This window comes from Xiphias gladius, chromosome 22, assembly GCF_016859285.1.
Source record: "Xiphias gladius isolate SHS-SW01 ecotype Sanya breed wild chromosome 22, ASM1685928v1, whole genome shotgun sequence".
NCBI lineage: Eukaryota > Metazoa > Chordata > Actinopteri > Istiophoriformes > Xiphiidae > Xiphias > Xiphias gladius.
Window position 1 is genome coordinate 14,449,753 of NC_053421.1, and position 22,471 is coordinate 14,472,223.

The following is a 22,471-nucleotide window of genomic DNA, read 5'->3' on the forward strand; positions in this document are numbered from 1 at the left end:
ATTCTACACCCCCCAAAAACTTTATTTTTTTTCCAGAGGCAGCCACAACATGGATTTCACCGCTTTGGAACCCCTTTACCAAATCTTTATTTGCATGCAATGTATGTACTGCATTCATACATACAGTAGGTATACTGTACAGGCCATCCTTGTTCCACAAAACACATTAATGCTTGCTATTTGTACCTCTAAAGTGAGCAGATCATGTGAGCTATCTATTTCAGTTTCTGTACTGCATTAACATCTTGCACAGTGACTGGCTACACGATTCCAGAGGTATAGTTTTCTATCTAGAGATTTTTACGATGGTTAAAAAGCCTTTTGAAAAGAACAAATTAGTAACACTGTGTAGTGTTCAATGTCCTAAAAGTAATAGAGCATGTGAACAACATTATCCATGTTCAGGAGCTACTTTTTTATAACAGAGTAATGCTCACATAATAATGCAAACATGGTTGGTCTAGATGTTAAATCAAAGCCCCATCATTTGGCCTTTTTAATTTTACTTTTTTGTTGTTTTGTTCAACTAGCAGGGCTACAGAGGTAACAACAGTAAGCTTTCTTTCAAGAAAATCCAGTCAATGAGGAGAAGCATGGACCTAGAAATTTCTTTGGTGGAGTCACCTGACACCCAGATGGGCTCTCCCTGTGCAGTGCTCTATATACACGGGGGAGCAGAGACACTCGTCCTCTTAGTCCGCCTGCCAGGAGAGGGAAAGGAGTACTGGAGAGGAGCGCAGACGTCGATGTTGTGTGCCGGGCAAAAATAAAGCACCACTTTAACTCAGTAAACTCTCAAGTCTTGAACATCTGACAGCGCAAGGTAACCCCTTCTACAAGAAGCATTGCATTCAGCCTGGCTTCCTAGTCTGTCTTGCTTGCTGCTTTAAAAGATTAACCGCCACCCGTGAGAGGTATTCCCATATAAGCGAGGCTTGCATGGTTTCTGTCAAACAATGGTGAGACAAGCTGAAGCAGAATCCCTACAACAACAACAAAAAAAACAGTTCAGTGACTGTCCAGCATTCAAAATGTCTCATTTGACTATTTTAGTGATTCATTCCCATTTCACAACATTAACAGCTGGATGAGATTTTGCTTCTTCAGGATAGCCTCAACTACAAGAAATAAATGAATTGCAGTGTGGCTATGACAGAATCTATTACAAACCCCCTCCATGTATGTATCACGTTGTCACAGGCCATAGTGCTGTCACATGTACGTGCCATGTTTTTTTTTAGCACTGCAAATGGCAAGTTTCAGATGTGGCTGTAGGACAGGCAGTGAAGCAACAGCAATACAGTATGTCAGCATTTTCTGCTCTGTGTTGCACAACTGGATAACAAGTAATAATTCAATAACCTTTTCTAGTTGTAACAGTTCTGGGACACTGAAGGAACAAAGTCTCTGTTTTCACCCATTACACAAACATAAGAAAGAGAGATCATCTAAAATTATTAAAACTTTAATCAAGGCAGTTTTGTGCACTCAATTTGTATACTGTGTTTTTGTGATTTTCTCTGCTTTTAAAATATTCTATTTCCTGCCACAGTCTTCTGGTTTTATCAGATTACAGCCTCAAGAAGTGTGGCAGCAAGAGGCTTTTGTTGAGTTCCTCACTATTCAAATATGTTTCTTACTCCACCTCAAAGCTATAGATTTCTGTGGGTATTTCTGGTTATGAAACCCTTTGTTTTAAAAGGAGCCAAGTAAATTTTGCCCACTAGTCAATGATAAATGATGCCTGAATTTATAGCAACCTTCCATTCATTACCATGTAGATACACGAATACTTTTTATTGTAACTTTAAACTTTTGGGAGCCAGCTGTCGGAAAATAGGCACACTAATCAGTATTGCAGATTTAGTAAATCACATTTCAACAGCCTGACTGAGACACTTTAGTGTAATGTTGCTGAGGGACGGAAGCAGTGTGGAGAGGGAATTAAAGGGCATAGTCCAGTCATCTGGTCTCGAGTGTCAGGAGGTAGTTTAAGCCACTATGCCATGGATGCCTCGCCAGCAATAGCTGAGCCTCTCATAGCCGTGCATCTGGACTTATGTAAATAACGGGGACAGACACACCTTTTTCCAAGTACAAAACACATACAAATTTATAAACATCCGAAAGAATATTGATCCTTTATTCAGTAACGACGGATACATGCACTATTCTGGGATTACAGTCCAGAATTAAAGGGCTACAATTATTCACTTGCTTCTTTTATTTATCTCAGATGTCAAAAGGACCAGCAGTGGGCATTGATCTGGGCACCACTTATTCCTGTGTGGGCATCTTTCAGCATGGCAAAGTGGAGATCATAGCTAATGACCAGGGAAACAGGACCACGCCCAGCTATGTGGCCTTCACAGACACTGAGAGACTGATTGGAGATGCTGCCAAGAACCAGGTGGCCATGAACCCAGCCAACACTGTATTTGGTGAGGACTGCTATACCCACAAGACAACAGCCTCAAAAACCGTGATCAAAAATATTTTTTTTCTTATTCTCCTCCCTGTGTTAACAACTTATCCTTCTTAAGAAGAAATGTAAATACTTGTTATTTACTGTACGTATACTGTGACATTAACATAAGACTTACAGTTTCTTGTGTTTTCTCTTAAATCTACTTCAGATGCTAAGCGTCTGATTGGCCGTAAATTTGACGACCCTGTGGTGCAGTCAGACATGAAACACTGGCCTTTCAAGGTTGTGAATGACTCATCCAAACCTAAGATGGAGGTCGAGTACAAGGGTGAAATCAAGACCTTTTACCCTGAGGAGATTTCCTCAATGGTCCTCACCAAGATGAAGGAGATCTCTGAAGCTTATCTTGGCAAGGTAGTTAATAACAAGTGTATAATACTATTTATGACCTAGGGTCCTAAAGTCTCTATACGGCTTCTAACCACATGCTGACTGATAGTGTCGAATAGTGTGAGTAGACAAATGCTATTTCTTGACTCAAGGTCTTACTGTCTTTACAGTCTGTTACAAATGCAGTTATCACAGTTCCTGCTTACTTCAACGACTCCCAGCGTCAGGCCACCAAAGACGCTGGAACCATTGCTGGACTTAATGTGCTGCGCATCATCAACGAGCCAACTGCTGCAGCTATTGCTTATGGCCTGGACAAAAAGGTAACTAACCAATAAAATGCAAACCTTAACATATTTTATGTTCCTATTATTTATTCTTACCATTTGTTTTAGGTTGGCGGTGAACGTAATGTCCTTATCTTTGACCTTGGAGGTGGTACTTTTGATGTGTCAATCCTGACTATCGAGGATGGCATTTTTGAGGTCAAGTCCACAGCTGGTGACACTCACTTGGGCGGTGAGGACTTTGATAACCGCATGGTTAACCACTTCATTGCTGAGTTCAAGCGCAAGTTCAAGAAGGAAATCAACAACAACAAGCGAGCTGTGCGCCGTCTGCGCACAGCATGTGAGCGTGCTAAGCGCACCCTCTCCAGCAGCACCCAGGCAAGTATTGAGATCGATTCACTCTATGAAGGAACAGATTTCTACACTTCCATCACCAGGGCTCGTTTTGAAGAGCTAAATGCAGACCTGTTCCGTGGAACCCTCGAGCCTGTAGAGAAGGCCCTGAGGGATGCCAAGATGGACAAGACCCAGATCCATGACATTGTGCTGGTCGGTGGCTCTACACGTATCCCCAAGATTCAAAAGCTTCTGCAGGACTTCTTCAATGGCCGTGATCTCAATAAGAGCATCAACCCTGATGAGGCTGTGGCCTATGGTGCAGGTGGATATCCCTACTACATTTAGGTTTATATTTGTTTTCTAGTGATTTTATTATAGTTGATATAAAAGCTGCTCAAACATGATGAAGTGGTTTATATTTTAGTCATCATGGCATTAGTTTCACCATTTGGAAACTCTTCACAGCTGTGCAGGCTGCCATCTTGGCTGGAGATAAGTCTGAGAATGTACAGGACCTGCTCCTGCTGGATGTAACGCCCCTATCTCTGGGAATTGAGACCGCTGGAGGAGTAATGACTGTCCTTATCAAAAGGAACACCACCATCCCCACCAAGCAAACCCAGACCTTTACCACCTATTCAGATAACCAACCTGGTGTGCTCATTCAGGTACAGCAACCTTGAAGTAAAATTGAAATAACAATTCACTCTCCATTGCCCCAGTGTATTACCATTAATCCAGAAAGTGTTCACTGATGCATCAGAATTTGATTTGAGTATTTGTTTTCAGGTTTATGAAGGTGAGAGAGCCATGACCAAGGACAATAATATCCTGGGCAAGTTTGAGCTGACTGGTATTCCACCTGCTCCAAGAGGGGTCCCCCAGATTGAGGTGACCTTTGACATTGATGCAAATGGCATTCTTAATGTGTCTGCGGTGGACAAAAGCACCGGAAAGGAGAACAAGATCACCATCACCAATGACAAAGGTAGATTAGAATATTAAATACTTCTTAAATCAGGAATATGGAAAAAAACTTATGCAGCACAACGGCTGAAAGAGACTAAATTAATCTTGCACAGCACGTACAGAGCTTTGTATTTCATCCTCCCATAGGGCGGCTGAGCAAGGAGGACATTGAGCGCATGGTGCAGGAGGCTGAGCAGTTCAGGGCTGAAGATGATGTCCAGAGAGACAAGGTTACAGCTAAGAACTCCCTCGAGTCTCTGGCCTTCAACATGAAAAGCACTGTGGAGGATGAGAAGCTTCAAGACAAGATCAGCCCTGAGGACAAAAAGACCATTGTAGACAAGTGCAACGAAGTCATTGCCTGGCTGGACAGGAACCAGGTAAAAATTCATTGACTGAACCACGAGTCCTCATAGAGAACAGAGGTTGCTCTTTGGCTCACATTTTGAAAGCAAAGAGATTCATTTTGTGTAAATAACATGATGCAATTTCCAACTTGCCTTTAACACTGTTTTTATACAACTGTCTTCTGTTACAATGAAGTCTTTGTGCCTTCTGTCACACAGATGGCAGAGAAGGATGAGTATGATCACCAACAGAAGGAACTAGAGAAAGTGTGCAACCCCATCATTTCAAAGCTTTACCAGGGGGGTACGCCAGGTGGGATGCCTGGAGGAATGCCTGGAGGAATGCCTGGTGGTTTCCCCGGTGGAGCTGGAGGGGGCTCCTCCTCTGGCCCAACTATTGAGGAGGTCGACTAAAGACACTTTCAGCAGTGAAAGTGTCTTTAACTCAGATCCCAACACACACTTAACTGTCTTATAACTATTTTCTTAGCCATAATACACATCCAATAAACATTAGATCACAGGCTTATTTGTACTTAAATTCTTGCTTCTCTCTTTATTCTCTCAAAAAGTCATTTAATTTTATCTGTGATTTCTAAACATTGAATCAATAAAGATCACCAATGGGATTCTGATTTTAAAAATGTACTGTGTGTTTCTTGTGATATATATTTTAAATACCATTATATTTCTGAAACACTCATATACAACATGTTTATTAGTGCAAAACTGGTATGCACAGGGAACCTTAACTTGTAACTCTTGAACCTGCAGTTAAAACTGGTTCCTGTATATACACCACAGAGTTTTCGATCAATATCACTCTTCCTGTATAGTAGCTAGCTGTTCTCACCGGAAATATTTCCACATTAAGAGAAAAACATGATAAAAAATGTTACTGTAGTTGTCAAAAATCATCTGTTGCAATAAGAAGACATTACCCACAGTATTTCCCCATCGTTTCTGCTGATGTGTGAGGTAGGAAGCAAGGGCATATACAGGTCCAATAGAGAACAGAGGTTCCTCTTTGGCTCACATTTTGAAAGCAAAGAGATTCATTTTGTGTAAATAACATGATGCAATTTCCAACTTGCCTTTAACACTGTTTTTATACAACTGTCTTCTGTAACAGTGAAGTCTTTGTGCCTTCTGCCACACACATGGCAGAGAAGGATGAGTATGATCACCAACAGAAGGAACTAAAGAAAGTGTGCAACCCCATCATCTCAAAGCTTTACCAGGGGGGTATGCCAGGGGGGATGCCTGGAGGGCCATATCCAATACACATATTGGATATGGTGCAATTATATCCTAAACATGAATTAAAGAACATGTGGATTCTAAAATTACAGAAAACAGTTTTTACTTCAGGGTCCCTGAAGTGTGGATGGCTACACATTGAACACGGGTGTGTAAGATACGCATATAAAAGCCAGTGTCCCACATGGCTGAGACTGAAGCTGAGGCTATGTGGCTTTTGAACAACAGCCTAAAACAGCCTTGTTCTTGCTCATCAGTTGTTTTGCCTTGTGGCTTCCGCACTGGGTGAGTGACTGGTGGTTTACAGCCAGATTATGCATGTATCTGTGGGACAATTGTTTATGATAGTGCAGTAACAGTTGAAGGTATCATTGCTTGCACATCACTAGGATTGTAAACACTTCATGCAATAATACATGGAACACATTCTGAAACTTGCTGTTATACAGTATACAGTGTGTGCCATATTTTGGGACAAGCACATCGTGTTTTGATTGTGTGATTGGGTCTCAGGGTGTGGAGTGCCTGTTATCAAGCCCCAAATGAGCCGATACAATAAGATTGTAAATGGGGAGACTGCTGTGTCTGGGTCCTGGCCCTGGCAGGTTTCGTTTCAGGTAGCCTAAATAATGCACTATCAACACTCACTGCCACTGTAGTTTTTCTATAGTCTCAACACCATCTGTAATTCAGATTTTTAAAAAAAATGTAATTAGGAAAAGATTGCAAATATGCATCTTCTGATTCCTAGGATGGTAGAGGATTCCACTTCTATGCAGGATCCCTGATCAACCAGTACTTGGTTGCCACTGCTGCTCACTGCCGTGTGTCGTAAGTAACATTGGTGTGTCCCACATCCACATGGAAAAATCCTAATGCTGCCATCTCTGTAATTAATCTTCTGTCTGTTATTACTCTTTACGGTCCTAGAAACCTCTCCCCTTATCCTGGGAGAACATGATCATCAGTCCAACGGTGAGTAAATTCAGGTCAAGTCCATTGCCAGAGTAAGCAACACAAGAATACAGCAAAGGCTTTTTTTTTTTTCTTAAAAGAAATGTAAAGCTATTCCTGATTGAGTCATTTCCTGGGTATATGTGTCATTTCACTGCAAAGAAGTAAAATGACATTGCTTTTGCTTATGATTTAGGCTCACCTCTCTATCCAGGCCATCACTCACCCCTACTACAACTCCCAGAACTTGACATCAGCCCTTCTGAGGCTGTCCTCCCGAGTACAGAGGTCATTCCCGTGTGTCTCCTGTGCCCGGCCTCCTCCAGCACCAGCATCCCCTCTGGAACCAAATTTGTCACCACTGGGTGGGGCAGGACTGGCCAGACCTGTGAGTGAGCAAATGCTTTGTAGGATTTACATAGAGGATACGAGATTTTATTTGTGCAGCTAGCCTCATCTCCGTTTCTTCTCTTTTCTCAGCAAGCCCCCGCTACCTCCAGCAGACTGCCCTGCCCCCGCTCAGTCCTGCTCAGTGCAAGCAGTACTTGGGTTATGACAGAATCACTGATGCCATGATCTGTGCTGGTTCTTCTGTAGTATCCTCCTGTCAGGTAACAATCATTTCCCAGCCTGAAATACACATTTGTAGGAAAAATAAGTCATTTATTCAAAAAAACTGCAATGAACTGCATTTATAATGCACTAATAATTAAGAAATGGTTTTTATACATTTGCAAGTGACAAATTATTTCTTGATATATCACAAATGTAGGTAATCTTTAAACATGATTAACAAATACTTTACAGAAACTTGTGAACTATAAGATGTTGATATTATTTGATTAATGATTAATAAACTGTTAGAAGTGAATATAAGAAAATAAGCTGTGAATGAACCATTACTCTAACATTTTCAAATAATATACACATAATGTCCAGATTGATAATGGATACTTCAATATTCACAGAAGGCAGCATTTTCTGTTTTACAGTTACAGTCATAATTTGATACTGCTGGCAGGCCAGCATACATCCTGTAGAAAGCTGTGCAGAACACAAGGTCCCCTAAATGCACAACTATCAAGTAATATCAAGAGCTTGATTCAAGGTTTTATTCTATTATAGGACTCCATACATGCTCTTAAAAGACAATTATAAAAAAATATTTGTCTAATTTTAGGGTGACTCTGATGGCCCTCTGGTTTGTTAGAACAGTGGAGTGTGGTCCCTTGCGGGTATCGTGTCCTGGGGTGTCTAACTGCAATGTGCGCACCCCTGCCGTGTATGCCCGTGTGCCCTACCTGCGCAGCTGGATCGACCAGACTGTTGCTTCAAACTAAGGTCATCATTCAGCGCTACATCGTTCTGCTCCTCACTGAGTGATTATTTACAGCATCAATATTAACTAACACAAAGATTTTACTACTGCTGTTTACTTTGAATGGTAGCAACACTCACTGTACTGCTATGTTTGATGCTTTTATGAGTGCACAAGATATAACCCTTAAGAAAAACTAGTGTTGGTTTCATGCTTTACATTCATTTCAGCCTGATAGTCTTTAGTGTGTCGATTACAGTATGTGTGTAGTGTGTGTGCGTGTATGGCTGGGTGAGAGGGGTAAGAGGGGTTACACTGCAGCATACTAAAAACAGGCATTTTAAGATTAAATGCAAATGGAAAGCAGTTTAAGAAGCTCTGAGATGATTGCATTTGATAGAGTAGAAGACAAATTTAGGACTTACCACAGGAGGTCTTAAAAATGAATACTTTTCAGCATAATGAAATATATAACATAAGAACACTGCAACAAAGACTAACCTCATGGAGTTTGTTGCAGCTGTTGTTTAGACTTTGTCAGAGTTATGTTCAATTAGCAACAGTAATTTTAAGATCATGCAATCCTGTTGGATTGCATTATATTCATGTTTCTGTTATTTTGTCCTCTCTGTGCATGAATTAATGCCTTCCTACAAAGCCATGGCAGCAGCAGAAGTACTGTTTCATTGGCAGCTGCATGAACTGAGAAGGAGGAGTAATCAGCGGGAGAGAATTTGTAAAGGCAACAGATAGAAATCAACTTAGAATAGAGACGGACTATCATCGCCCAGAAAAATGACGAATGGTAAGATACTTTAAATGTAATGTATAATTGCACTGCTTTTAAATTGCAATGACAGAAAGGTGTTCTGCCATAATTTATTGTTAAACTGATTGACAATAGTTATGCACAAACCTTATTTTTAGTTAAAAGGTCATATTTTCTGATCACAATGGAAACTGAAAAATATTAGCGGTAAATTCAACTTGCAATTTAGTACAAAGTATTCTGTGATGTCTTCACCAAGTCTATTAGTATAGTGGGAGCTAGTGTTGCATAAAACAACAATGATAAAAACTACTAAATGGTATAAAGTACATTAAAATCAGATTTTTTTTTCATAATTGTTACAAAAGTAATCAAATTCTTTGTTTTCTCAGTGCTTACTGCAAAATGTATCAAAGTAACAAATGTGTCTAATAACACTTTTCTTTTTTTTTTCCATTAGTTAACACCACTTCCAATTCAAGTCAACCAGTTGGGGTGGATAGGGCTAGCAAATACATTGCTATAGCCTCTGTGGTCATCTACTCCGTGGTATTACTGCTTGGTACTCTGGGCAACGGTTTGGTCATCTACGTGACGGGCTGCAGAATGAAGAGAACAGTCAATTCAGTTTGGTTTCTCAACCTCGCCGTGGCTGACTTCCTCCTCACAGCCTTCCTGATTTTCTCAATCGTTAGTTTCTCTCAGGAGTACCACTGGCCTTTTGGACATTTCATGTGCAAGCTCAACAACTTTGTGAGTGTAGTCAGCATGTTTGCCAGTATTTTTCTTCTGATGACCATAAGTCTGGATCGTTGCCTGTCCATCTGGGTGGTGGTGTGGGCACAAAACAAGCGCACCGTTCGCAAAGCTCAGCTCATAACTGCTGTTATCTGGGTGACCTCTGTGGTCTTCAGCATCCCTTATGCCTATTTTCGTGACCTTATTCTACATAATGGGAGGATACACTGTACTTATGAGTTTAGGACACCAAAATGGAGTCTCGGCATTTTTCGCTTTTTTGCGGGCTTCGCCATCCCATTCCTGGTAATATGTGTCTCTTATGTGGCCATAGGTGTTCGTGCAGGGCGCCTGCACAGAACAAGGAGACATAGATCTAACCGAATTATTCTTTCTGTTGTTTTTGCGTTTTTCATCTGCTGGTTGCCTTTCCATGTTATACATTTTATGGACATAAACTCGAGGAGTAATCCAGGTCTCATTGTTCAGATTGGAGGTCCTCTAAGTCTTTGTCTTGCTTTTATGAACAGCTGCCTGAACCCCATTCTCTATGTTTTCATGTGTGATGAATTCCAGAAGAAGCTCAAGCAGTCCGTATGCTTTGTCCTAGAGAGTGCCCTAGCAGAGGACCACTTGTCATTTATGTCCTCTCGCTCCTTGTCCTCACAACTCTCACGGATTTCCCGGAAGTCTGAATTTTCTGGACCTTCAGAGAGGAAAGACACAGCAGCTTTCTTAATCTTCACAGAAAGCAAAGTGGTCACTGGGGAGAGAGAGACACTGAGCACTGAGTAAGACCATCTCATCTGGGAGGCTATGTACAATGTTATGAATCCACTTTTTTTGTTTTTTAAACCACATTTTTAATCAGTTATGAGAAAAGTACAATTTGAAACTGGCATCTCAGATTTATTCAGGCAGTACATCTGTGCACAGAGGAAAATGAGCAGAACATTTGCATTGTGTGATTTTAATGTTTTTTTTTACATTAAAGTGTGTAGTTACTAACAGGAGTTTTCACTTCTGGCTGATGAGACATTGCCTCTAATACCTGTTACTTTTGTTTCACCTGTTACAACTTCCAATATATTTCTTACTAGCACATGTAGTTTGATGACATCACATAGCCCCCAATATGTTGATTAGGCAGAATAACTGATAACGCACTAATAAGTTTGCTTCTGCTTTTTTTCTGATTTATTCAAAGAAAATGAAACATTAAAAGTGAATTCTTTTTTACTACCAGATATGGAACTGTCTGTAACTAATTTTGTACAGAGACCAGTTTTATGTTTTTGTTGATGTTTGTAAGCTTTTGATGCTCCAGCTTATTTACCCTTGCTAACTGTCCATAGCAGCATCCATGATAGTGTCACACAAGACTGAACTGTAATAACTGAGCTTTATGCATTTCCATGCAGTGAATAAAAATGTATCGTTGATAAGGTGTTTACTTCCTTCCAGCTGACATACACAGGTGCATGCCACTCATGCGGAGTGTGGCATGCACAGACCGCATTGGTATTTTATCTTTACAGGATATAGTGGTGTATGCTGAGCTATTTGCATTTGCAAAATGGAACAGTCTCTATATCAACGCAGTCTCTATATCAACGCACTCTCTGATGACTTGAAACCACACTGCAAATGGAAAATGTCTGTTTAATAGAAGTGAATGAAACAATTATGAAAAATGATGTAAGACAAACTAGTTTCTTCTCTCACAAAACACTTACTTTAGCAAGTTTTGTGCATGCAATCATATTCTATAAGTATTGTACAACACAACATTGTAAGGTCCAACTATCTCGTTGCAAATGGGGTACTTTGTATGCGTTTCATCATTTAAAATTTTCTGGTGTCAACATCCTCGATTAAGCATTCTAAACTAAAAATGGTATGAATTCCAAGACAACCCCATAGGAATTGGCAAAGTCCCACTTCCCAATTTCCAATGCCTAATATCAAAATATGCATCTAACAACACTCGCCATAGGCAGGGTTGCTATTCTGAAGGTGTTAACTATGTACTACAGTGCAGTTAGAAAGCATATGGGCAGCTACATGGATTTCACCTCTGTGCTTCAGAAATATCTTCCCTGCCAGGGGCTTATGTAGAATAACATCTGTGGATCATACAGTAGATTCGCCCCAACTGAAAAACTGTATTTAAAAAAAGGCTACAGTTCCTACACTGTTCGTCTGGTGTAGATGTCACTATGTTCTAACTACAGTCAGCACTTAAAACCCAGTCACTGCGTAACTTAAAATCCAATGTGCTGTTTTACAGAGGAAGCTGTTATTAGAGCACTTCCTGAATGCACTGTAGTTTTTGTTACTCCAAGACTGCAACATTACAACAGAGAACATGTTTTCAATGACGTTCATTAACTGACAGTTCATTTTAGAATATAAAATGTAATCACAATTACATTTGCAGTTATTGGGGCTTGACCTTTGGCTTGGACAACTGACTAATAAAAAACCAACAAGCTACTATTAAACACGTCAAAAGAATGGGTCATGGTGACTATCAAATGTTACCTTTACGCCACTCTTGTGGCCTAGCTAAACCCTCTAAGATAACCCGCTTTTAGTTTATCTTAGTTGCTGTGTTGTGGATAGAAAACAAGGAGGCAAATCTGAAAGTGTAAGAGATCACAATGGACTTTAATCTGTGTTGTTAATGTTGAAGATGCACAAGTCCGTGTTTTTGTGGAAAAATACTACTGACAAGTGAGTTAATTTATTCAGACATATATGCAAAATTTTTATTAATAAAAACAGTCCAACATCACACTAGAAGACATTACCACACAAGAAATTGCAACAAACTTAAACATCTTTCAAAAAAAAAAAAAAAAAAAATTCTGCACTGCATAGGACATGTGGTTTATTTAAGGCTCCAGGTTCAGTTAATACTTTCCTATTTGTCCAGTTGTTTAGATGGCAGGTATATTCAGACATTGATTCCTATGCCAGGGCTCCGTTCCAACTGCATAGAGTCCATTCTGTGGTGGAGAGCTACAAAGGAGGCCAGTTAGCGATCATAGAGCTCCTTCATCTCCTTTAAAATCTTGATACTCTCGCTGTATCTTAATTGGTTCTTGTTGGAGCACTCCTTCCATCTGGAAAAAAGACAAAAATGTGTCAGTTCAACTCATTCCAACCTTTTGGATATTTCAGTGGTTTTTCAAAAGTCAAGCTTGGAAACACTTGACACTCACATAAGTTGTATATCATGACCAAACTTCATAAGAGTAACAGTTCAAGTATGTTGTTGTAAGTTACAATTATTTTCCTGCAAGTGTAAATGACTTTTGTTTTGAACTTTTTTGAATAAATAATGTACCACTTCTTATAACAAAATCTCATGTTGAAACCACTTTTCCTAGTTTCTAATTTTGAGAATGCACACTATGATACAATATGCTCATGCTCTTATCCTTCATTATCCGCTACAATTCTAAAGTTGTAGTAGAAATGTCAGCATTGTTAAAGGTTATATGGATGGATGGAATGCTGACATGAAGTCTGTTCATGGCTATGTGGTAGGTGCTGAAATGCATGCAAGAACAACTTTAAAATTCTTCTTCTGTTCAGAACAGAACATTTAGATAATCTTTTTTTTTTTTTTAAGTTGGGTTCTTAGGCCAACTTATGCAGATTTTGGCAAAGAACAACACACTGTATACATCAGACATCAAGAAATTGATACCACTTAAGCACCAAATGACACACTGAATACCCATGGGTGAAACCCTGACCTTGAGGTGGGCTGTGTATAGTACACAGATCAATGAAAATGTGAATAATTCTTTTCAACAAAAACAAATGAAACAAGTTACAATATGTCTCAAATGGCTTTCCATGAAACACACACTTTTGCCTTATCTTTTTCCAACGTTCCATGTGGTCGCATATGAGAGAACCTGATACAGGAACTGAATCTGTTAACTGTGGAGAAAGAAAATATTCGGATTTGTTAGTTATAGTTTATCGGTTAACTTTTTTTCTAATGAACTTGATGTCCTAGTAGTTGTGTGCATTCTAATATCACAATGCAAGTAAAACACCATCAACAAATTTCATACATATATTAAGCAGAACCTTAGTAACATTGGGTTTTTCAGTCTGTGGGATCCTGAGATTGATGGGTTCACCAGAGGTGTTGATTGGACAGGAGGTTGGAGGAGGGAGTCTGTACACATTCTGACCTTTACCATTGATCATGTCTGTGACCTGGCAAAAGAGAGAAATTTGAAAAAAGGAATCCAGTGGAACAGCCATTTACACAAAATTATCCCTGGTTTTATGATGCCAAAAGACCATGCCATTATTCCATCTTTAGGACTCAAAATTACTAGCACTTTCTATAAAGTACTGTAAGTACTCTCATAAATATTTGTTTAATGTTTTTAATTTTCACTGTTTTTAACCAAAATTAATGATGATTCTATGGATAAAGTATTTTTAACGGTCAATTCAAACAAATTACAAAAACACAAAAAGCATTTTCACATTTACCACTGGTGGTGTTTAGTTATGCACTTATCCCCTTTCAGTTGTATTTATTATAAGATATCTACTGCTGAGACATACACAACCTCCATACACCAAACATGAAGATGGCATTTTGTTTTTGGTTCTTCAAGCACTGAAACATTACAATTGAAATAAATATAAACTGTAGTAGTCAGCTTGGATTTACGAGTGTGGGGATTAATATATACTGTGTTGAAATAGACTGATAGTGACAACACTGTTAACAATTTCTATTATCATTATCGTAGGGGCACTGTGAACATAGCACAACACCCCTGTCTTCATTAGCAGTTTTATATTGCTTAGCCACAAGGGAGTGCCCTTATGCCAGTCAGACAGAGGCAGATTGGTGCTAGTTGCTTGTACAAGCCCAGTATAACAATGCCATATTCCATCTGTGTTAGGTTTTGTCATACAAACATTTTCTATTTTAACCATTTACAATCAATGAAATCAGACCATGTATGAAAATTTTTAGAGACATGTAAAATTAAGACACACTGTGCTGCATTTTAAATTCCCAGTCAACTGTCCTCAGGCTTTATCAGCCATATTTTTTCGTATTTATGGTGTTTTTACATGTATTTTATATTAATGCTACCACAGAGTCCAAGTACACTGATATAGTACACTGTTCATTGTCTGTTAGGTGTAATAAAATCAAAGGTATAGTGTGAGGTAATTTTTTTACATTTCAGTTCCATAAGTAGTATTTCCACAAAGTTTGATACAATATTGTAAGAACAACCTTTGCCATAATATTTTTGGCCAAAATAGTATCAGTGTCCCTACCACGCAAGGGAACAAGCTAGAAACTTTTAAAAGCCACCATTGCAGTCTACAGTGGATAGCTTAAAACTTTTTGGTGATGTTTGTTTATTTTGAATAAAATTAAAGTTCCTTACCTCTTCCTCTACCATGCTGTGTGGGGGGCTTGGGGAAGCAGCTGGCTCTCGAACAGAAGGATTGTTTCTCATCCAGGCACGGCAGATAGGATACAATGGGGTGCTGGTGTTGAACTGAGCCAGATCCACACTGCGATCAAACAACTTAATAATGTAAGCATCTAGCAAATGGCGAAAGAAAGAGAAAAGCAAGAAAAAGAAAAGGTAAGAAATTGTACAATGAGGTAAAACACAAAGAGATTGCATAGTAACTGAGGGACAAAAAGGAAAAATGCTACAGTGGAGTTTCTTGTTGTATTACTTTCAGTATTTGCACTAAGTTTACTTTGTTTATGCTGATTGCTCTCTGGTATGCCCTCATCCATTTCTTTTCGCTTCTTTCTGCGGTGCTGTGGAAATCGAGCTGAGGGTCTTAAAAAAAACAAAAAAACAACAACAACAAATGAGATTTTATAGCATGTCCTAAAAATGCTCTGTCATTTATTTTGTCTTTTAATAAAATAATTGACTGAGCAGCCCCACAGTAAAAGGTTTTTGTCAGCTCAGGTTGAAAAATACATACACTTGCCTTTTTCCAGCAGATGATGGAGACAAATCCCTGGCAAGAGGAAATAGAAAATGCAATCTTATAACAAACTAACTGTTATACTTTAATATTTAAAAAACATATATTAAGTGACTACACAGCACCAACTACAATATATCATTCATTCCACAAAACTGTACAATTGAAATCCAAATCACAATCCATACTTGTTTAAAGAGTCCGCTGATACTTTTCCAGTGTCACCTTCATTTTGCTCCCTGTTCAAAATTCAATGATATTAGTTTGACTGGGAGGCAATCACAATGATAAATTTCAGATATAAATCATAATTTTTCTGACCTTTCATTTTCACTCTTTTCAACCAGTCCCTTTAACACAGCATCCAATCTGCTGCGTGCACCAGTCCCATCCAAATCTGCAGAAGTAATAATGAAAGTTGTTTACAATTATAGAAATGACTAAGTATACCCACAATAAGGTGTTTTCTATTGTTTAATGTAGGTGATATTACCATTCTGAATTTGAATAGTCAGTATAATGCCAAACGCATTGATTTACGTCACTTTTGGGGTCGGAAACGAAAATCATTATGGGATGTTGTGAAAACCTTTTTCTGGGGGGGGGTACGGCCTCTCACCTGGCCTTTCAGTCTTGATCTTGACGTGGTGCATTATCTCCACCTTTTCAACGTATATATTCCACAAGGTAACTGAAAAAGAAGACCAAACCGACTTTTGAAGGCAAACGTTCACCGCTGGGAACCGGAATGCACACATTGTCTTAAGGTTGATAACGACTTATAACTGACTCAAAAAACAAAACTCACGTAAGACTGTTACAGGACGCTTGCTTGCTAGCGTTAACGTTGACTAGCTAGCTGCGGTAATGCTTTAGCAGTAACTATTGTATAATGTCAAAGCTAGATCGCAAACCCAACTTTATCCACGTTTACCAATTATAACGATTGGCTGACTGACAGTTAGCCCTTGCGGTTTCCATACAGCCACTTGAAAGATACTGTAGAGTGGTCGTTTTATTATTATATCGGACCATAGCACTTACTAGCTCATATTACCGTTGCTAACTTAGCTTATTTTTGACGAACGCGTAGCCTTTGCAGACGTTCCTCTTCCGCGCGCTGCCGGTTTCCTATTAACTGATTGGCTCCTGTGTTGTGAGTACCTTCTCCGTGATTGGGTAAATGTCATGTTCATCATCTTAAATACGGCACCTATTGGATGGATGTCTTGGAGTGAATAACGATCAGTGTAAAGAGTGACGCTTTCTTCTGGTTTGACCGATGTTATATTGGTCACAAAGTAATGATGTCTTCAGCCAAAAAGTTAGACGTGTAGGATCGATGGATTTTCAAAATGCTTGCTGTTGCGGCTTAATTTGCTACGGCGTAATATGACATGAATTTGCTCATGGACAATTTGTGTCGTACTGCCTATGATTCCATGGTAACTTTCTTTCGTGGACATGTCAAATCAACAACTAAAATTGGAGTGGATAACGTCCTTCTAAATTATATTATAGTGAGACCTAAGTAATACAGTCAGGCGCACATACTTATCCAGCTATAATCTGGAGTCAAAGAGCTTAGTTAAAACTAGGCAAAAACACACGGGCACAACTTCTACCGTGCATCCAGTCCTGTGCGCTATTATGAACCATCTGTGATTTTCAGAAGCTGTTATGAAATCCAGGTAAGACCACATTTTTATGGTACTCTGAACCTTAGTTACAATTGGTTATAAGTGTTGTTTTTGCAGTGGTCCTCTGTTCGGAAGGCAGAATCCCTTCCAACCAGCATCCAGAGTGGGGAAGGCACACTACCATTCATCCTGCAACCAGTCTGTGTTAAAAAAAAAGAAGAAAACGGTATGTTTTAAAACAAATGTTACATATAGTGCAAGACACATCTGTTGCTAATGTTGCTTTCTTCATATCTATCACTTTTTCGTTCTTTTGCAGACGTTGAGTCCTGTACGTTCAAATCAGAGATCCAGTCCACAAATGCACACTCTGAGCCCAGAGAGCCAACAGCCGTCTGACACACTTGACAACGGTTTTGCTGCCACAGATGGACAGCCTGTTTTTTCAGAGTCCTGGCCCTCCACTGACTGTGGATCTCCTCCTGCCAGTGCTGCAACCTCATCTAACATGGGGAAACCCAAGCAGTCCGCAAGAGCTGGGAAATTCACCGTTTCCTCTGAGCTAGGAGTTCAGCAGGATTCAGTGCTGGCAAAGTATGCTTTAGTTTCACGGAGTCAGGACCATACCCTCAAACGTAGCGGTGCCTGTAACCTATGTTATCCTCAAATAGAACCAAAGTTTTTTCACGGGGAAAGTTGTATAATGTAAGACATGACTAAACATGACAATGCCATGGTAACTGTGATATGAAGACTTGAAGATAAATGCAACTGGTGGATGGTTCCTTTATTTAACTGTGGCAATGACTAATTGTAGCAAGCACTGACCTTTTGGTCTTCCAGATACATAGAACGTTTTCGCCACGGTCGACCGCAGAGTCGAGAGGAGCGCCATCAGATGGCTTCTGCCGTTGGAGAGGAGCAGCTGCCTTTTTGGTGGATGTCACCCTCATCTTTACCCCCCAGTTCAACACCAACTAAAACAGCACACAAAGGTATATTTTCACTTATTATTGTATTTAATTGTGGTAGGTTATTGACTGTGAACAGCTCCTAAATTCAGATGGAGACGGCAACCTTTCTGGTAAAATCCTTCTGTTGAATATCTTACTCTGAACAGATCAGTTCATCCAGCCTTTCAGAGGTGACCATGTGCCTGGCATTTTCAGTCCAGCTGGACAGTGTCAACATGACAGATTCCCTTCCCCATGTAGAGGATCTCTCAGTGTGAGTGTATTGGGAATGAGCCACGGTATAACCAGTTATTTATTGTCTTTCTCTACAAAATATAAAATAATAGGTGTATTGTTTGTAAGAAATTTCTAAACTTACCTATGTATACTGTATACTTACAAATGTATATTTCTTTCTTTAAAAAAATAGGAGGAAAAAAGGTACTATTCCATCCTTGTTTTTTATTCTTTGTATGCTGTTATAATGGATTATTGGGTCTCCACCATATCCTGGTTTATGGCAGGTTTGTCTGCGAGAGAGACACCTTATTCCAACTAAGTGTGCATATAAATATTTGTATTTCAACACCACACCACATGTCCATTTGGAAACCTCTGTGTTTACCCAATGCCTGGGAAGCCATCTTTTATGCAACCTTGTCTGATACATTTATGGCTCGTTCAGCCTGCTCATGTCAGATGTGTCACCCTCACAAAATTATAAAAGGACAATGGTATATTTGTTGGCAGTACAAGGCCAGATCATTTGACCTATTAGTTTTAATGTAATTATCTAGTTTTAATTCATTTACACAGTATTGTGAGTGCTCTTAATATTAAAATATCAAGAGCAAAACTGTGGCTTTTTGACTGTTCTGCCCGCCTTACTCTTTGTTTCTCAGATTTTGTCAGACACTTCCCAGGATGAATTTGATGACACAGAGATACTACACCTTCAGGAGAGGGCCAACAAACTTCTGCTGACAGGGTATGAAAACCAGTGAGTAACATTAATGACAAATCAATTAATTCCTTCAACTGTAACTAACCTGTTGTCTTTGTAACAGTGAATGCACTCTGAGTGATGGTTCTATCCCCGTCAGCTCAGAGGGCCTGGGGGGGTCAGATTTCTCTTCTCCAGTCAGTGTAGATGAGCCAGTGCGAAGACCTTTCATACCTAGTTTAATAAAATCTAATAAAGGTAAGACAACAGTGTTGAGTAGAATACCATTTTTTGATGTGGATTTTTTTTTTTCCTCCAATGTAAACTCTTGATGTTCCCTCTTATGCAACTTATAGTATATGATTTTTTTTTTTTTTTTCATACTTGGTATTTTAAATTACTGTTGTGTCAGAGTCATCGTGCAATGTGTTGATTAACATTTACAGCGAAGGCCAGCTCAAACTCAGTTCAAGCTGCCCCCCCCCAAAAGTCTATCATTCATTTCTTGGGGCCCCCCAAACGCCCGGAGGAAGACATCTTGTTCCAGTGGCGTTTAAGGAGAAAGATGGAGCAGGCCAGGGAGTGGCCTGAGGCCCTGAAACACTCCAGTCCCACTGACCCCGCATTTAGCTGGCAGGCTCCCAGTTTAAGTGTTCCCTCAGCTGGTGGACAGGCTCACAAGGTTGGAGTACATGATATTTATTCCAGTTGGTTTAATATATTAAATATATATTTATATTCAATATACATTCATGTATATTTATATTTAATGTATATTCATATTTATTCCAGATTTACATATTCATTTTAATTTCCTTTTTCTTTCTACAGAGTACTCGACCTCCTGAATTCTCAGGAAAAGATACTCATCCACACGTCATTGCTCCTCAGCCAGAAGCCAAAGACGCCCACAGATCATATCCCCCAGCTTCAGGTCCACCTCTCTCCCCTGCCTCTGTTGCGTCTGGCTCTTGTGTCTCTCAACCCCAGACTGTTGCCCATGTCCCTGCCCACATGCATTTACTCTGTGATGTCTTGCCCTGTCCCCTCCAGTTATCTCACCCTGGCGCACAACAAAATATTTCACAGAGGTTAGATGAGTTCCAGACCAAAGTTGTCAGTAAAAAGATCCAAGTCCCTGGTAACCCAACAGATGTCTTCAGTGATCAGCCCATACGCGAACATATGTCACTGTCAACACATGCTTCATCTGGAGCCATAGCAAAAGAGTGGTCTATTCGACCCAAAAGGTCTGAGGGTAACAAGAAAGAGAAAGCTCAGACAAAAGAGTCACAGAAGAATGAGAAGAAGGCAGCAATGTCCATCAGAAAGCATACAGAATCAACAAGGTGAAGTATTGAAACATGCACAGAGTGTACAAAATTCAAGTATGAATGCTTAATATAGATTTGTTTCAGATATACTTTGGACAAGGAACATACTGATGGCCCTAGGTCTACAAAAAAGGGGAGTTCTACACATCAAAGACTTCCAAAAAAGGTCAAGCCACTGGCAGAGCTGCAGCAACAGGAGGGAAGCCAGGAGTTCTCCAGTGAGAGGTGTACTGGGGGTCATGCTCCACCACCTTCTCCAGTCCACAGTGCCTTGGGACAGGTTAGCATATGTAAAAGCTGCAAAGGTTCTTACCAACTTCAACAGTTCTCAAGTTGTTTTCTTTCATGCTCTCTATGTAGTTGGACTAATATAAGAGCCTTAAGCCAGGGAGGTTGTCTGCTTCTTTGGTCCTAATTTTTTCCTGTTGCCTTAATAACTTGATCACTTGCAAGCAATATATGTGATGCACTGAAAGATGTCAGTGTATTGCTGCTAAATATAACGTAGTTTGTGAGGATTTATAAATCTTAGATTTGATATTTGTGCCTGTTTACATGAGGTGATTATTAAATCTAAAAAAAACCCATACTTGAGTTTTTGTTGAAAATGATCCTCCCATGTTGTCTTTATGAGATGGACTGTATGTGAGATATTGTCCTATTAAGTAATTTAAGATACACAGCTGTTCATTTCTAACCATGTTAGGCTAACATGAAAAAATGGCAAAAACTCTTATACTGAAATATACAGCATTGACCACAGGTCTTAAATGGTGTTGTCATCACTCTGCACACCTTATAATTTTTTAGATGTCATACAGCATCATCTGATGTTAATGCCATTATGGTTATTAAAAGGTGCATTGACCAGTAGGGTGTTCTCATTGGGCCTCGACAGGTAGTTTCAGAGGTTTTGTTCCCTACGGTGGATTCATCATCTGCTGGAAGGTCCCCCATCTCCCTGGTTTCTCCTCCTTGCACTGCCTCTGCAAATCCACAATCCCCAGTTCCTCCGTGTAATACAAGGAACTCTATGGAGGTCATTTCACAGCTGCTGCAAGAGGCTGAAGGTGAGCAAAGAGCACCAACCTTGACCCTGTAGTTAATTGTGGAGAATATATTCTGTCCTATGAATAGCTTCCATTCCTGGCATTCCAACCCCCTTTAGGTCAAAACCCATCAAACTTTCTATATTTTTGTTGTGTATGCTGCTTGTATGTGGAGCTGGTAACACTTGCGATCCATATTGAATTTAGTGGTCAAATTTTGTCAATAACTACATACTGCTTGCGAGGGTTTCAATAATAAAACTATAACTTCTAGTCTTGGTCCTCTATAGGTACATGCTGATAATATTCCATTTTTTTTTTTTTTTTTTTTTTTCATTTCAGATTCAGATGAAAACATGTTTGAAGATGACCCTTTATTACAAGTACTTAGGAGACAGAGAAAATGGGTAAAGGAGCAGATCAGGTAAAATATAAATCAAATTATTCAGCTGTTCAAATCGATTGTCATTATTTATGTAAATTGATGTTGTTCTTGGAAGGTTTTTAGTCTTAAAATCCTATGAAATGTGGCTCTTATAATCTTTATTAAAATCATCTAATCGTACATTCATCACCCCAAATTCAAGAAAAATAATCTGCTACTGTATATTTTTCTTTTTAGTGAAGTGGACTCTGTGTTGAATGAATTCCTGGAGCAACAAGTTACTTGAACATTGTCAAGAGGCACCTGATGCAGTCACTCTTTTATTTTTATAAAAGAAATAAAGTTTATTT

General features: G+C 39.5%; 4 protein-coding genes and 1 pseudogene across 9 annotated transcripts; 4 read left to right on the top strand and 1 right to left on the bottom strand.

Moving 5' to 3' along the window:
- The first annotated feature begins 446 nt into the window (after positions 1-446).
- On the top strand, positions 447-5,373 carry hsc70 (heat shock cognate 70). 2 transcript variants are annotated; one of them, XM_040116989.1, is made up of 9 exons: positions 447-823; positions 2,237-2,441; positions 2,637-2,842; positions 2,989-3,141; positions 3,214-3,769; positions 3,913-4,115; positions 4,237-4,435; positions 4,564-4,796; positions 4,983-5,373. In XM_040116989.1, exons 2-9 carry the CDS (start codon positions 2,237-2,239, stop codon positions 5,175-5,177), a joined length of 1,950 nt encoding a protein of 649 aa, XP_039972923.1. In that variant the 5' UTR covers positions 447-823; the 3' UTR covers positions 5,178-5,373. The 2 variants fall into 2 exon arrangements, with proteins under 2 accessions (XP_039972923.1, XP_039972924.1); XM_040116990.1 differs by lacking the exon at positions 447-823 and adding an exon at positions 1,745-2,061.
- A 550-nt stretch (positions 5,374-5,923) lies between these two features.
- LOC120783966 lies at positions 5,924-8,317 on the top strand (annotated as a pseudogene).
- Positions 8,318-9,004: 687 nt separating this feature from the next.
- LOC120783787 (chemokine-like receptor 1) lies at positions 9,005-11,226 on the top strand. Its single transcript, XM_040117014.1, has 2 exons — positions 9,005-9,100; positions 9,525-11,226. The coding sequence occupies exons 1-2, from the start codon at positions 9,091-9,093 to the stop codon at positions 10,595-10,597; spliced, it is 1,083 nt and encodes a 360-aa protein (XP_039972948.1). The 5' UTR covers positions 9,005-9,090; the 3' UTR covers positions 10,598-11,226.
- A 1,356-nt stretch (positions 11,227-12,582) lies between these two features.
- On the bottom strand, positions 12,583-16,981 carry lin37 (lin-37 DREAM MuvB core complex component). Of its 4 annotated transcripts, none has more exons than XM_040117021.1 (10): positions 16,875-16,981; positions 16,437-16,508; positions 16,139-16,214; positions 16,006-16,056; positions 15,815-15,850; positions 15,578-15,663; positions 15,253-15,413; positions 13,913-14,044; positions 13,686-13,759; positions 12,583-12,930 (listed from the first exon to the last, which is right to left on the bottom strand). In XM_040117021.1, the coding sequence occupies exons 2-10, from the start codon at positions 16,468-16,470 to the stop codon at positions 12,843-12,845; spliced, it is 738 nt and encodes a 245-aa protein (XP_039972955.1). In that variant the 5' UTR covers positions 16,471-16,508; positions 16,875-16,981; the 3' UTR covers positions 12,583-12,842. The 4 variants fall into 4 exon arrangements, with proteins under 4 accessions (XP_039972955.1, XP_039972954.1, XP_039972953.1 ...); XM_040117020.1 differs by having other exon boundaries at positions 16,862-16,973; XM_040117019.1 differs by having other exon boundaries at positions 16,626-16,950.
- Positions 16,982-17,037: 56 nt separating this feature from the next.
- Positions 17,038-22,471, top strand: proser3 (proline and serine rich 3). 2 transcript variants are annotated; one of them, XM_040116987.1, is made up of 13 exons: positions 17,038-17,508; positions 17,575-17,683; positions 17,777-18,051; positions 18,301-18,452; positions 18,578-18,684; positions 19,313-19,410; positions 19,514-19,611; positions 19,800-20,035; positions 20,185-20,702; positions 20,772-20,967; positions 21,586-21,757; positions 22,079-22,160; positions 22,359-22,471. In XM_040116987.1, the coding sequence occupies exons 1-13, from the start codon at positions 17,498-17,500 to the stop codon at positions 22,405-22,407; spliced, it is 2,103 nt and encodes a 700-aa protein (XP_039972921.1). In that variant the 5' UTR covers positions 17,038-17,497; the 3' UTR covers positions 22,408-22,471. The 2 variants fall into 2 exon arrangements, with proteins under 2 accessions (XP_039972921.1, XP_039972920.1); XM_040116986.1 differs by having other exon boundaries at positions 19,313-19,398; positions 19,478-19,611.